This window comes from Suncus etruscus, chromosome 18 (genome assembly GCF_024139225.1).
Source record: "Suncus etruscus isolate mSunEtr1 chromosome 18, mSunEtr1.pri.cur, whole genome shotgun sequence".
In the NCBI taxonomy this organism is placed as follows: Eukaryota; Metazoa; Chordata; class Mammalia; order Eulipotyphla; family Soricidae; genus Suncus; species Suncus etruscus.
In genome coordinates this window covers 41,855,415-41,869,626 of record NC_064865.1, presented here as the reverse complement: position 1 = coordinate 41,869,626, position 14,212 = coordinate 41,855,415, and the positions used below count along the sequence as shown (strand labels likewise).

Below are 14,212 nucleotides of genomic sequence, written 5' to 3'. Positions count from 1 at the left end.
GAAAGAAAGAAAGAAAGAAAGAAAGAAAGAAAGAAAGAAAGAAAGAAAGAAAGAAAGAAAGAAAGAAAGAAAGAAAGAAAGAAAGGAAGGAAGAAAGAAAGAAAGAAGAAAGAAAGAGAAAGAACAAAAGAAAGAAACAAACAAACAAACAAACAAGGGCCAACTGGGATTAGATTCCTGGCATCACAGTCCCCTGAGTACAATGAGGATTGATTCCTGAACATAAAGCCAGTAGTAAATAAACCCTGAGAACCACCAAACCCCTCAAAAGTGGAAGATGAAAGGCAACTCAATAAGAATGGAGCTTATGCCTGGACAGTGTCTAGATACACTTGAAACTATTATTATTTAAAGTCCATTGGATATGTCAACCTTTTATTTGGTTGGTTTTGAGGCCATACCTGAATTGCTAGGGGCTTACTCCAGGTTTTGTGCTGAGGAATCACTCCTGGTGTGCTTAGGAAACTAAATGGGGTGCCAGGGACTGACCTGGAAAAGTTGCATGCAAGCCAAATGCTCTATCCACTGGGCTTGTGTGCCAGCCCCTAGATGCGTCAATCTTAAGATGGCAGCAACAACCATGAGTTAATGCTAGCTGCATGCGGATCATTCTTTTAAACACTGTTAGAAAAGAGCCTTGACGATTCCCAAAAAGCTGAAGATGCTCTTGGGAATCTGTTGCTAATGAAGGCTCACATTGCTTTTCTCCCCACTGGTTAGAAAGGCCAGTCAAGACACAACAGAAAGGCAGGAGGCGATGAGCTGCAAAAACCTAGAATCAGCATTTAGCTCCTCCATGTGCATGTGCCCAGTTCTAGACTGTGGCAAAGAGGCCAAAACAGTCATTATTTCTAAAACAACCAAATTTTGGTCTGGGCAAATAAAGTAACATTTCCTTTAACTCATCTTTGCTCTGAGCAGGTCATTTTCTCAAAGCAACTCTAGTGTGGCCAAATAGTGCATAATTAGGTCTATTTGAGTGGTTTGCCTTACCACTACATCCTCTTCATTATTATAAAGAAAGTATCATCAGCTTCAACTGGGAATATGCTCAAGAGCTTAAGCCAGGTTAGTGGATGAAGCTTTGGAGAGCGTTCAGCTGAAGGGAGTCTAGATGCCCAAGGAAAGACATTGGTCTTAAAGCTGGTTTTCATCTAGCATTTACCTCTATGCAATCTACTGAAAAATTTTAAAATCTCAATTAAACTGATGTTTTGTTGCTTTTTTGGGGGGGGGTTTGGGTCACCCAGTTGACGCTCAGGGGTTACTCCTGGCTATGCGCTCAGACATTGTTCCTGGCTTGGGAGACCATATGGGATGCCAGGGGATCAAACCACAATCCCAGCCTAGGCTAGCACGGAAAAGGCAGACGCCTTACCGTTTGTGCCACCGCTTCAGCCCTTGTTGCTTTTTTTTTTAATTCAGTTATTTTCCTTCTTGCTATCACTGTTCTCCAAAAAAATCATTTTAAAGCACTTTAAATCATTTTCCTTCATTTTGGCCCACTTCCTAGGAAATTCAGAAACAAGTCACAAGCAATTACAGTAGGGAAAAAATATTTTATTTTTCTAAAGTCATCACCTTGACAGGCAAAACAAAGCATTTTCTCAATTTCATTCAGAAATACATTTTTAAAATTACACATAGACCAATATGGCCTGCCCAAACATATATTTGACATGGTAAATATAAGGACTAAATTGTCTGATTATAAATATTTATAAAAATATAAGTACATCACAATTTTATCCAACCTCTTCCATTCGCCAGATACATAAAGGGAAACAATTTGCCACTTTTAAGCAAAATCAATGTTTTCTTTCAGTGTCTTTCATGAAAGGAAAAAAAAAAAAAGAAAAGAAAAACCCATACCAAGGTAAGGGCATCTCCTGATTCATTGATCGTTTTCCCTAATGGATCAGAGCTGGTAGATTACTTTGAGCTGCTCTCTCTACTTCTACCGACTACCATCGCATACCAGGCTTCTGATGAGGCATTACTAGGTAGGGAAGCTTGGCGGGAGGAGGTGGCAGAAGGGGAAAGGGTTTAGGGAGGCAAATAATTAAAGGCAGAGACATACTTATGCTGGAGTGCAATATAGATGAGGTAGACTCATTCATGAAACATCCTGATTTACAGTAGTAATCGTTTCTTTTCAGTTTTGCATTTTTTGCAAATAAAATCAAACAGAAATAAAACTAAAAAGAACTTGAGTATCCTTCGAGTGTGTTTTTCAATTTGTGCATTGCCCATTCCTTAGAGAATCTTTGCAGGACTTTGGGGGTTTCTCCCTGAAATGTGCCAGGAAAGAAATGTGCCTGAAATGTCCCTGGCTGAGACAGGAACACTACCTTCTGGATCCAGGGCAGGATCTTCACTGGCAAGCGAAATCTCTTCTTCGCTTCCCCTTCTCGGAGCCCACCACCTTCTCCAAAAGTCCCCAAGTGTCTCTGCTCTCTGCTTGGCCCTCTGTCATCCTCAACAAGAAGATGAGAAGTCTTTGATGAGAGCAAATGAAGACAGTACACGGAGTCTTTAAACATCTCTTGGAATGTTTAGAAGAAGGACGGACAAAGGCGTCCTTGGCCAGTTTAAAACAAGAAATGGTCTAAGCAGGGCGGATGCTTTTGGTCTGCTCATAGCCAGGGCTGAGAGAAAGCAGGTCCACGCAGGCGCTCTCCGTGGAGGATGATGAGGCTTCTAACAGGCCCAAACCATCTGCAATCAGTGCGTTCGGTTGTGGGTCACTCTATTCTCTCGGTGGAGCCCAGCTTTCAGCTTTGCAGAGCGGAAAGATGTTTTGATCTTGTTGCTGAGAGCCTCCCACCTAGTTAAACGAGACAAGAGAAAACAACATTACAAAAAATATCATTCCTGGACTAAAGAAACGTCTATTATTAGAACCGGACACAAACAAAATCTAAATCTAGTTCTTGAACTTTCCCCCAAGAACTACAATAACTTGCTACCCTTGGTTAAGCTCAAGGCAAATTGAGTCTTGCTTCTGCTTAGAATGGGGCGGGGGTGGTGACAAGGGTGATGTGCTCAGACTCAAAGGAATGGGGTATTAAATACAGTTTCAAAGCACAAATTTCAGATAAACTAGAGACGGGTTTTTGAGGGGCCACACCCTGTGGCGCTCAGGGGTTGCTCCTGGCTCTGCGCTCAGAAATAGCTCCTGGCTCTGGGAACCATATGGGATGCTGGGAATCCAACCAGCATCCATTCTGAGTCAGCCAGTGCAAGGCAAACACACTTCAGCTGTGCTATCTTCCCGGCCTGAGACAGTTTCCCAACCACCACCATCACTGTGGGAACTCAAGAGACTCTAAGCACATAGGAATAGAGAAGGCTGAGCAGAAAGAAAAGAAAGGAAGAGACAAAAAACATCCAAAAGGCCCCAAGCAAAGGCTCTACAGCACTTGCATATGTATTAGATTTCCTTTTAGCAGGATAAAAATAAATTATGAGAACTATATGGTTGATTTCATGGTTGCTGTCCTAGACACTAATAGGGAGAAAACATCATTTCTGAGTTCATTCAGACAGTTACGGTGGTTTACATAACCATGTAGTCTAGGGCCAGAAGCATTTGTGACCTAAGGAAACTACACACCGAAGTAGTAAACAATTCAGAAACTCTTCACTGCCAGACCTGTGCTGTAAGCACCTGATCACAGAACTTCTTGGCATGGGATTTCTAGGAAAACTTTCCATGAATCAGGAGAGAGAAATGCAGAATATGTGATTTGCACATGTCTGAGGTTTGGAATGGTCATCCTCGTGGGTGGTTGTTCAGAGAATCCATTGGATTTCTCATTCAGATGCTTTGCCTGTCCTATCTAGCTCAGAACTAGCTAGAAAAAAAAAGGGGGGGGGAGTTTTTCTTGGAATGCCATTGGCTCTCTACCAAAAGCATTCCCAGCTTCAAATATTTTTTAATTAATAAATAAGCAAGCCCAGAAAACGGTATGTTCTAACGCTCACCAACCCTACCTAATGACTTTATTTTCCCTTTGGCCATTTGAAAAAGCGGCTACTTCTTGAAGAATTTGATTATAGTTGGCATTTGGGAAGCATTAAAAAATATTTCTGCTTGCAACAATTCTTAATTTCTCAGGTTAAAAAAAAATCAGGTAACATTTTGATTCAAGGAGGTAAAGGCAAAGACCAACTGACAAAGGTGTCTCTGTTGTATTTTTGTTTGGAAAAATCTAACAAGATTCTGGTGGATTTGGATAGATTCAGAGATGTGTGCTTAAAAAATCCCGAAAGTACACAGGAGGTAGTATTTGAAGTCTTCAAAGGAGAAACTATTTAAGAGAGGTTCCTTCGCTCTTTCTTTTATCTATGTAATGTCATGATCTCCTTTGTTTTTGTCCTTGTTATTTTTCTAAGCTATCAAGGCTAAAACAGACTAGGGTAGGGCAGAGTTATTAACATTGGTGCCAGGGGTCAGAGTTCTTGGAAACCTCTTACCTTCTTGTTTTCCTCCCTTCCACTCGTTGCTGATGAATACACTTCTCTCCCAGCTTGGAACAGTCTTTTCCTTTCTTTTGATTAGTCCAGTTTTTCTCTGTAGTGTCTTGGACCCTATAAAATTTCACAGAAGGGAAAACATTTCAGCCACGAGCCAGCAGATGTACTCAATGCTACTTGTTCATCTCATAAACAGGAAGGCAATGACATGATAGGAGACTGTAAAAATGATTGAAAGCAAAGGCAATTTCTGCGCACCTGAGTACTTTTCCTGCTTGGCAAAAATTCCAGCACTTCTTGTCCTTTTGGCTGGCACATTGGCATCTCTTCCTGGGGTCTGCGGCCTTGGTGTGGAATAAATCCTTTAAGGATCGCTTGGTCCTTGAAGGGCTTCCAAGTCCATATGGAACCGTGTGCCTGTTGTCAAAAAAAAAAGAAACAAAGAGATATGGGCATAACTAGTAGTCTTTAAAATAGTGTGTGCTTGGGGATCAGCTTATTCTATAGGGCCACAGGGCTAGCTACAAAGCAGATGGCAGCTGAGTTTTGGAGCCTAAATGACAGCCAGAATCTGGCCTACACCCTAGCAAAGGTCCTGATACCAACTAGGAAAAACCAGTTTTTTTCTAACTCAAGGAAATTACATTTTGACTCTAACTAAGTCAATGCATCTCCAGACAAACAAGTTTTGTTTTCTGCTTTGGCTTTTGTTTTTAATCTAAAATGGACATGTCTTCCTTGGTATCAAATTTTCCCTACTTTTCTGAACTTTATTTAGTTTCTAATATTTGGTGCTAGGGGGGTCAGGAGGGAATTCAATACAAAATCTTAAAGCCAGGTTTGCAAAGCCTAATTTTGAGACATTTAACGCAAGGATGAAGCACCTGGATAAGGGTATGGGGATAAAAATTGCCAAAGACAGGGTCTCCTTGGTCTACACACTCCTAACAATTTGGGAACCAAGCTCCTATTTCTGACAGGACGTGGGGACATCTATGATCTACAGTTATGTTTCTGCCTTGATATGTGCACTGGGATATCCAACTTTTAGCCTGCAGCAAACTCATCCCACATCTGTCTTTTGCACTTACAGGGGTGTGTGTGTGCGTACAGAAGTGGGATGTGGGGTGGTCCCTGAGTTTTCAATAAGTGAAATGCAGTTAGTGGATTCAAATGCAAGAATCCCTTTGTGTCCCCAGAAGGAAGTCAGGCCAATTTATCCCTTTAACCCAGGCTCCAAGCCTCTAGTTTCTTGCAGCCTACCACTTGTCCACCAACAGCTCTTTCCACCTATTCTGATATCAGGCTTCAGATCCTGGGGGGTGGGAGGTCTCCCAGCCTCTGTTAAGAACTAAACTGCTCTGCTATTTGGGTGGCAAGGCAGAACTTTACCCCCATCCCACCCCCTACTCCCACCCCACCCCTAAAGCCAGGCACAAGGGCAGAAATGCTACCTCCAGAATCCCAGCCCTGACCTGCCTGCTAAGAAAGACACTTTAGAGGAACTGGGCTCCAGCCTGCGGGGAAAGCCAGAAAGGAGAAATGCTGGGACGACGCCGCCCTCTAGAGACTCACTCGGGAGTGTTGACCCAAATGATGTCGAGGTGGCAGAAGTAAACACATTCTTTATCCATCAAGGACGAGCAGGAACAGCGCTTGGAACGGCGGTGCCTCAAGGGGGTCCCGGGGGACGGCGGCTCCCCACCGTGATCTGCTCCAGTGCTGAGCTCGGCACCCAATACAGCTGCAGGGAGAGAGAGAACCGGTCAGTGCAGGGCCGGGAGACTGTGTGTGTGTGTGTGTGTGTGTGTGTGTGTGTGTGTGTGTGTGTGTGTGTGTGTGTGTGTGTGTGTGTGTGCAATTTTTTTTTTAAAGAAAAAAGCAGATGAGCACTGCACTTGGAGTATTCAGAGCACTTCACTTGGAGCTGGGGAGAGCCTAAATGAAGGCCCAAGCAGCAGGTGTCAGAGAAAAGTGTTTCTTTCTGTTCTTTTCTCCTCCAGGCTGCATGACCTCACCTTTAACCCCACAAGTCTAACCACCTTCACAGACTAAACTCAGGCATGGTCACGCCTGGAAGATGAACCTTCAAGGAAATGCTTGGAAAGGCTAACACGTTCAGGACCGGGATTAGCCTCTGTGCAGAATTTAATAAGAGACCACAATCCATCTCAGCTTAAAAATAAATTGCCTGATAACCAAACTCCGAAAAACCCAAGCAGATGGCTCTGCCCCTTTCTGAGACTTGTTCTCCGCTGCATACTTTGTGACAGGCCATCGCAGGACGCTACAAACCCCCCTGGGAATTCCATGGTCATGCAAAACTTTGGAGAGATGTTGGAGAGGAAGAAGAGAAATTGGAGCTATTGAGCGGTCCCCTTAAGGCAGTCAACTCTGCAGAAACCGTTGACCCAAGACCATCGTGGATGAGAAGTGCAGAGAGGACTTAGTTGAGGTTCTGAAAATTCTGCCAGCACCCCCCTCTCGCAGCACCCCATCTCTGCCTGACAAGCTAAGCCATGTGGCTTCCCTGTCTGACTTCATACATTTCCAATCATCAGGCACATTCAGGGCTTTGCAAAGCTTGGCATCCTTTCTCTTGGCAAGGTCATGAAAAGACAAAAAATTTTGTTAAAAAAAGTGCATTGACCCTTAAAGGGGAGGAATGATGAGGTGGAACGGGTGGGAGCAGAGAAATCTCCACTGTCTAAATCCATTTGCAGCCCAGAGGTTCCCTAGCCAAGATCTAGTCACCTCTTCTCGGGACAGGTGAATAGAACTGCAAATAGAGCTCACACGGCAGCTGCCAAAAACCTGCCCAAAGAAACCCCAAAGTCAATAATGACAAATTTTAAAGAAAACATCTGCTTCACCCTGAAACTGCCTGGGGATATTATTCAAGAGATTCTCCAGCAGCTGATGCCACTTTCTTTCTACTGCTTGAATGACTTGAGTCAAATATCTGGACTTCGCACTGAAATGCTGAAACTTTTACATGTAACACACTATTCAAACAGTCTTTTAATAACTGAGAAGCCCCCGTCTAAAGTCTGAAGACTTGTATAAACACCAACATTGCAAGAGCACACTTGGCTGAATTGTATCTTGTCTTGAAATAAGATTTTAAAAAAATCAAGTGGATATGCTTTTGAATCATCATAATTCAGGGCAATGCTATTCTATTTATTCAATAAAGGGGTTCCCCACATTAGAAAATATAAGTAGTAAATAATAATAGGTAATAATAGTAATAATAAATAAGTACGATATAATTCTTTGAGCAATAATTCCTAATAATCTGAGATGCGGTGATTTTACAAAAAATGTAGAGGAGAGAGAGAGAGAGAGAGAGAGAGAGAGAGAGAGAGAGAGAGAGAGAGAGAGAGAGAGAGAGAGAGAGAGAGAGAGAGAGAGAGAGAGAGATTGGGGAAAAGGCAAGAAAAGCCTTTAAGTGCCAAGGAAAACATTGAAATGGAGAAATTACCTGTGTCTGGAGCTCCATGGAAAGCCACAAACAGCAGCGAGAAAATCACAAGGAAACAATCCATTCTGGGAATTTAAAAAAAATGAATAAAAATCCTCTCCTGCACACCCCAAGGTAGGGAAGGAGAACGAAGACAAACAGCTTCAGCTGCGTCCCAGCGTTCCTGGTAATGATGCAGATCTCCAAGGGATCTTTTTAGCCGCGGTGGCTTGAGATATGGGGAAGAAAAAATAAAATAAAATAAAATAAAAAGTTTCTGCCAGAGAAAAGGCAGCGAGCAACCCGGGCTGGAGCCGCGGGGACAGAGGAACCGCTCTGAGCTGTCTGTCGCCTCTGGATGGTGGTTGCTTGGGCAAAAGGCAGCAACGCGTCTGTCTTGGACAGCTCTCGGCGGCCTTTTTATATTAAAGCCCTATAGAGTGGGGGTAAACAGCTCCAACATTATTCCAACCCCAGACAATGTTATTGTGTTATTAGTCACCAGAAGGCAACGTGCAGCCCGAGATAAGGGCAGGCTCTAAAGGAAATCACTGCGAACTTCAGAGACAGACGCCCGCCCGCCGTCTGACAACCCAGGGGCAGGGCCAAGCTAAAGAAAATACCCATTAGAGAGAGAAAGAGAGAGAGAGAGAGAGAGAGAGAGAGAGAGAGAGACCTTTGGTAAACCTGCCCGTGCAGGGCTGTCGGCGGCTCCCTCTATGCTGCCTGCCAACCCCAGAGTTCAAGAATCAGGAGAGGGACTCCAGCAGCAAAGTCATGCCATTGGTATGAAAAGTATGAGGGCCAGTTTAAATAGATTGTATTGTTGTGCACGGAGACCTGTTTCTTTTTTTTTTTTTCTTCTTCCCCTTTTAATTGTTGTTCACTTCATTTTTCCTTTTATGTCTTGAGGCTGGATCAAACACGGAAACCCTCTCTTACCCTTCCCTGCTAACTCAGAGTCAAAAGATTTGGGTCCAGTCACATCCTTTTCTGTCCTTGCAAATCCCCCCAAGTCCTAGCAATCCACTAAGACAAAGTGGGGGAAGGTGGATATGTGAGGGATAGACCAGGGAAATAAGGCTTAAAAAATGTGCGCTCTTTAGATGGATCTGAATTCTTTCAATAATGCAGAGGAGAAGTCCCCCTCCCCGCGGCAAAATGCTTCTTTTCTGTGATCACCCCCTTTCCAGAGGGATGATCCCAAGAAGAAGTCAGAGAGGACCACCAGGGGGAGATGACGAGCTTCGGGGGCTCTGAGATTCGAGGGAATAAGAAAGGAGATAGGTTTTGCACCCAAAGGACTAAAGGAAGGGGGGGGGGCTCATGCAAAAAGGACTGGGCAGAATTCATTTACCCCCTAATCTGGAATGTTGTCAAGGCTTCCCTCTTTTCCATGTTGGCATTCTTGAAGGCAAAGGAGTGTTAGGGAAACCTGAACTTGAGGGTGGTGATGGTGGAGGAAATGCAGGTGCTGAATAAAAGCATCAGATAAACAGATATAATAACATGTTTACATTCTCAGAGCAATTTCCTGTCTCTTTAACCTTGAAACACCCTCTGTGGTCCCCACGGGGCAGTTCCTGAGAGGTGACAACATGCTAATATCTAAAACAGAAACAGAGGTGGAAGATTGTGAATTTTTTTTAGGTGGGGAGCAGATAGGTGACCCGGAAGGTCACCACTGCACCAGGCTTGAACTGAACCCTAACTATGGATAAAATCAGAGCTCTAAGCCCACGCAGGAAAGCAGAAGCCCACGGCTGGCACACAGTCAGTCACGTAGACACTTCTCCCATTTCCCCATCTTGCTTTCCTCCAGTGCCCTGCTGGGGTGGCAAGGGAGGGACCTGAAGAGTGATTTTCAATGTTCTACAGGAACTTCCTCCTTTTTTTTTTTTTGAGTTTGTCCTTCTTGTCTGAAGTCAAAAATACAGATTTGGGGCCAGGATGACGGGATAGCAGATTTGGGGCTTGCTTTGTATGCAGCTGACCCAGGTTCTATCCTCAGAATCCCATAGGATGCTCCAACCCATTTCTGGAATGATCCTTGAGCACCAACTCATTAGTAAGCTCTGAGCACAAAGGGTGTAGCCCAACATCGATGAAGCCCCCTCCCCCCAAAAAATAAACCCTCAAAACCCCCCAAAAAACAACCTCCATAAATTAGACCTCCCTTCCCAGGGCTAGGTACACTTGCCCCCATCTCCCTAGAAGTCATAATCAGGAGAAATACGGCATTAGTGTCAGACCCAGAGATCCAGAAGTAAGGAAGAGGCAGGAATTCTCTCAAAAAGACTCAAAGCTGGGGTCAGAAAGATAGCACAAAAGTAGGGCATTTGCCTTGCACACAGCTGACCCAGGATAGATGGTAGTTCGAATCCGGGCATCCCATATGGTCCCCGAGCCTGCAGGGGCGATTTCTGAGCTCAGAGCCAGGAGTAACCTCTGAGTGACACTATATCCCCAAATCCAGGGACCTCTGCTGGGCTTTCTAAACCCCCTTTTCAGCCACAGACGGAAGAGGAAAGCTATAGATCTCCACTCAACTCCCTACCCTGCCCTAGTGAACTAAATATGACACCAAGTAATAAGCCACTTCTGCCTCCACAGTAGGTATGTCTGGCCCCCATTACACCACAGAGAGAGAGCCTGGGATGGCTGATGTCACTTGCCAAGCGTCCCTGCCAGCTAGGAAAAGATGACCTGGGAAATGAGACTTGGCAAGGATCCCCTGCTTCATCCTCTGCTTGAACCTCCTGGTGGCTGGGACTGAAAACCGCCCCCTAAGTCAAGACCAACTCCCCTGAAAATACCTCCCCCATCTTCCCCAGCCCCTCCAGGTCCATAGGGAAGCCCTTCTCTCCCCTGGCACTCACACTTCAGAAAACTTGCCTACAGGTACCAGAAGCGGGAGAGGTGAAGAAAAAAAGGAAACTGCCCACACACCTTCCCACAACACTCCCTCCTGGCTGTGTCATCCTGTGAACTGTGTGGCTGAATTATACATACAAAAAGAGGGCTGCAATCCACCCCCAGCCACACTGGTGGCCCCTGGGCACTGTTAAAGTAAACACACAGGGTTTCAAGCCTGGGAGGGACCCTCCTTCCAAGCACAGTCTTGTCCCCATCTCTTTGAACACTGAGCTTCCAGGAGACATGTTGTGGTATGTATGTATGTATGTATGTATGTATGTATGTATGTATGTGTGTATGTATGTATGCATATATATGTATGCTCTTTTTTTCTTCTTTGTTCTGAGGAATTGGGAATATATGCCACTTCCTCCCTATCTCTTCTTCACTTCCTGCAGCAGTCCCCTTTCTCTAGGAGGGAAGAGAAGCCCTTTTCTAGCCCAGAGAAGGGAGCTCTGACATGCCAGCCAGCTGCCCAGCAAGAATTTTCCCAAGAATTAAGATGGGGAGGAAGAAAGAAGCTCAACAAACCAGTTTTACAGGCTGGATCCAACACTGGCTGATCTACCTCTCCTCCACTTTTAGTTCTGCTAGAGAGGAAGGCCAGAGAGCTGGAGGACAGAAGGGCAAGACAAAATCAGAAAGGCAGTTGAAGGTCCATCAGCAATTCTGCAAGACCCCACCTCACCTTCCAGTTCTAGCTAGAGGAAGGCCCAAGAGAAAGAGGCACCTTTCTGGGCACCAAGACAAAGGGGAAAGAGTTGCAAAGATGGCCTATTCCCCCTATTGCAACTCTTTGTCACCGCTGTTCTTGCTTTGGATGTTAGAATTGAATATTTGATAAAGCAATGTTTCATGTCTTTCTTTTTTGTATCTCTTGCTGTGTATTAATAGATAGCTAAAAATAAAACACCGTGAGCCCCAAATACAGATCATACACAGTAGCAAAGTGTACTGTTTTTAGTCTTCTTCAGCTTTCTCCTTCTCAACATTTGCGTAATAAAGTTTGCAACTTTGCCAAGCACACAAATCTGGTGTAAGATGTTGCATTTTTCTCCAACAAAAAAAAAAAAAAAAGAAGAAGAAGAAAAGAAGAGCTAAAGTTGGACTGTTGAACAAAGCACAAAGGATGGGAACTGGTTCATTGTGGACACAGTGAAGAGAGCCAGGCTCTAGATTTCGTTCAGTCATGTGCTGTTGACTGAAGCCTGTGCTTTCACAGGGCAGTTGTGAAAGATTTTATACTACAGACATGACTTCAGGACACATTACATACCCCTAAGAGTCAGGGACAATCATAGCTTCTCCTGCAATTCAAAATATAATGGTTGACTTAGCACAGGAAATAGGATAGATTCATCCCATTCATTTTATAATGCATAATGTATGCAACTCAACTTCTGCCTGGATACTTTCATTCATAAGTCATTAACAGCAAGTATTTAGTTTAAATGAATATGCTCATGTTTTTAACCTTAGTTAGTCACAACAACTAAGGTTATGAATAGTGAAAACACACAAAAATTTCAAAATTGTTTGTACTTTCCTGAACAGACTTTACTGTTTCCCATTTTGCTTACTCCTTTTCCTTGAATTACTTAAAGAAAACTAATCATCCCTGCTATTTTAGAAATATCACGCATGCGATGAAATGATAGTGGTTAAATGATGTGGTTAAATGATATATTTATATGGTTAAATGATGGACAGTAAGTCAAAGTTTAAGATGTACTAAAATAAATATAATTTTTCTGCATTTAGTAAGCTATTAGGAAAAAAAGTGCCCAAGCATATTCTTCACACTATGGGACAGTACTGTTTTGTTTTGTTTTTTTTTTTACTGTGATGCTTTGTAATTTGTATCTTATTATTCTAAGACTCAATTCTTGATTGAATCTACTCACTGACCTCTACTTTCAAAATAGTCTTCAAATATTCTACATAAAACTCTTTTGTGGATGAAATGCAAGGAAAATGAGTAGGCATTCAAAATCTAGAAAAAAATAAAAATAAATGAATTTCACTTTTATGTTTTGGCATTTGTCCTTTATCTTGTTTTTAGCTCTCTACCCAAAATTTAAATATCTTGGTCCAAGAGTTAGCACAGGGCCTTTGCCTGGCAAACAGCCAATCTAGGATGGATGGTGGTTTAAATTCTAGCATCCCATTTGGTCCCCCGTGCCTGCCAGGAGTGATTTCTGAGCCAAGAGCCAGGAGTAACCCCTGAGCGCCACAGAGTGTGATCCAAAACCAAAACCAAAACCAAACAAAATGTAAATATATTTTTCTGTTCACACACAACACTCTATAGATTGCAGTGGAGAGTAATATACATCTGAGGGAACACAAAAATGTGGTAGTCATTGCTGTCACCTCATCTTTATTTTTAATTTTTTTTTATTTAAACACCTTGATTACATACATGATTGTGTTTGGGTTTCAGTCATAAAAGGAACACCACCCATCACCAGTGCAACATTCCCATCACCCAAGTCCCAAATCTCCCTCCTCCCCACCCAACCCCCACCTGTACCCTAAACAGGCTCTACATTTCCCTCATACATTCTCAATATTAGGACAGTTCAAAATGTAGTTATTTCTCTAACTAAACTCATCACTCTTTGTGGTGAGCTTCCTGAGGTGAGCTGGAACTTCCAGCTCTTTTCTCTTTTGTGTCTGAAATTTATTATTGCAAGAATGTCTTTCATTTTTCTTAAAACCCATAGATGAGTGAGACCATTCTGCGTTTTTCTCTCTCTCTCTGACTTATTTCACTCAGCATAATAGATTCTGTGTACATCCATGTATAGGAAAATTTCATGACTTCATCCCTCCTGACAGCTGCATAATATTCCATTGTGTATATGTACCACAGTTTCTTTAGCCATTCGTCTGTTGAAGGGCATCTTGGTTGTTTCCAGAGTCTTGCTATAGTAAATAGTGCTGCAATGAATATAGGTGTAAGGAAGGGATTTTTGTATTGTATTTTTGTGTTCTTAGGGTATATTCCTAGGAGTGGTATAGCTGGATCGTATGGGAGCTCGATTTCCAGTTTTTGGAGGAATCTCCATATTGCTTTCCATAAAGGTTGAACTAGACGGCATTCCCACCAGCAGTGGATAAGGGTTCCTTTCTCTCCACATCCCCGCCAGCACTGTTTGTTCTCATTCTTTGTGATGTGTGCCATTCTCTGTGGTGTGAGGTGGTATCTCATTGTTGTTTTGATTTGCATCTCTCTGATGATTAGTGATGTGGAGCATTTCTTCATGTGTCTTTTAGCCATTTGTATTTCTTCTTTGTCAAAGTGTCTGTTCATTTCTTCTCCCCATTTTTTGATGGGATTAGATGTTTTTT

General features: G+C 43.2%; 1 protein-coding gene across 1 annotated transcript; it reads right to left on the bottom strand.

Annotated features, from left to right (window-relative positions):
• Positions 1 to 2,457: 2,457 nt before the first annotated feature.
• EDN1 (endothelin 1) lies at positions 2,458 to 8,045 on the bottom strand. The gene is made up of 5 exons (XM_049765289.1): positions 7,964 to 8,045; positions 6,055 to 6,223; positions 4,738 to 4,896; positions 4,480 to 4,593; positions 2,458 to 2,827 (listed from the first exon to the last, which is right to left on the bottom strand). Exons 1-5 carry the CDS (start codon positions 8,025 to 8,027, stop codon positions 2,725 to 2,727), a joined length of 609 nt encoding a protein of 202 aa, XP_049621246.1. The 5' UTR covers positions 8,028 to 8,045; the 3' UTR covers positions 2,458 to 2,724.
• Positions 8,046 to 14,212: the final 6,167 nt, after the last annotated feature.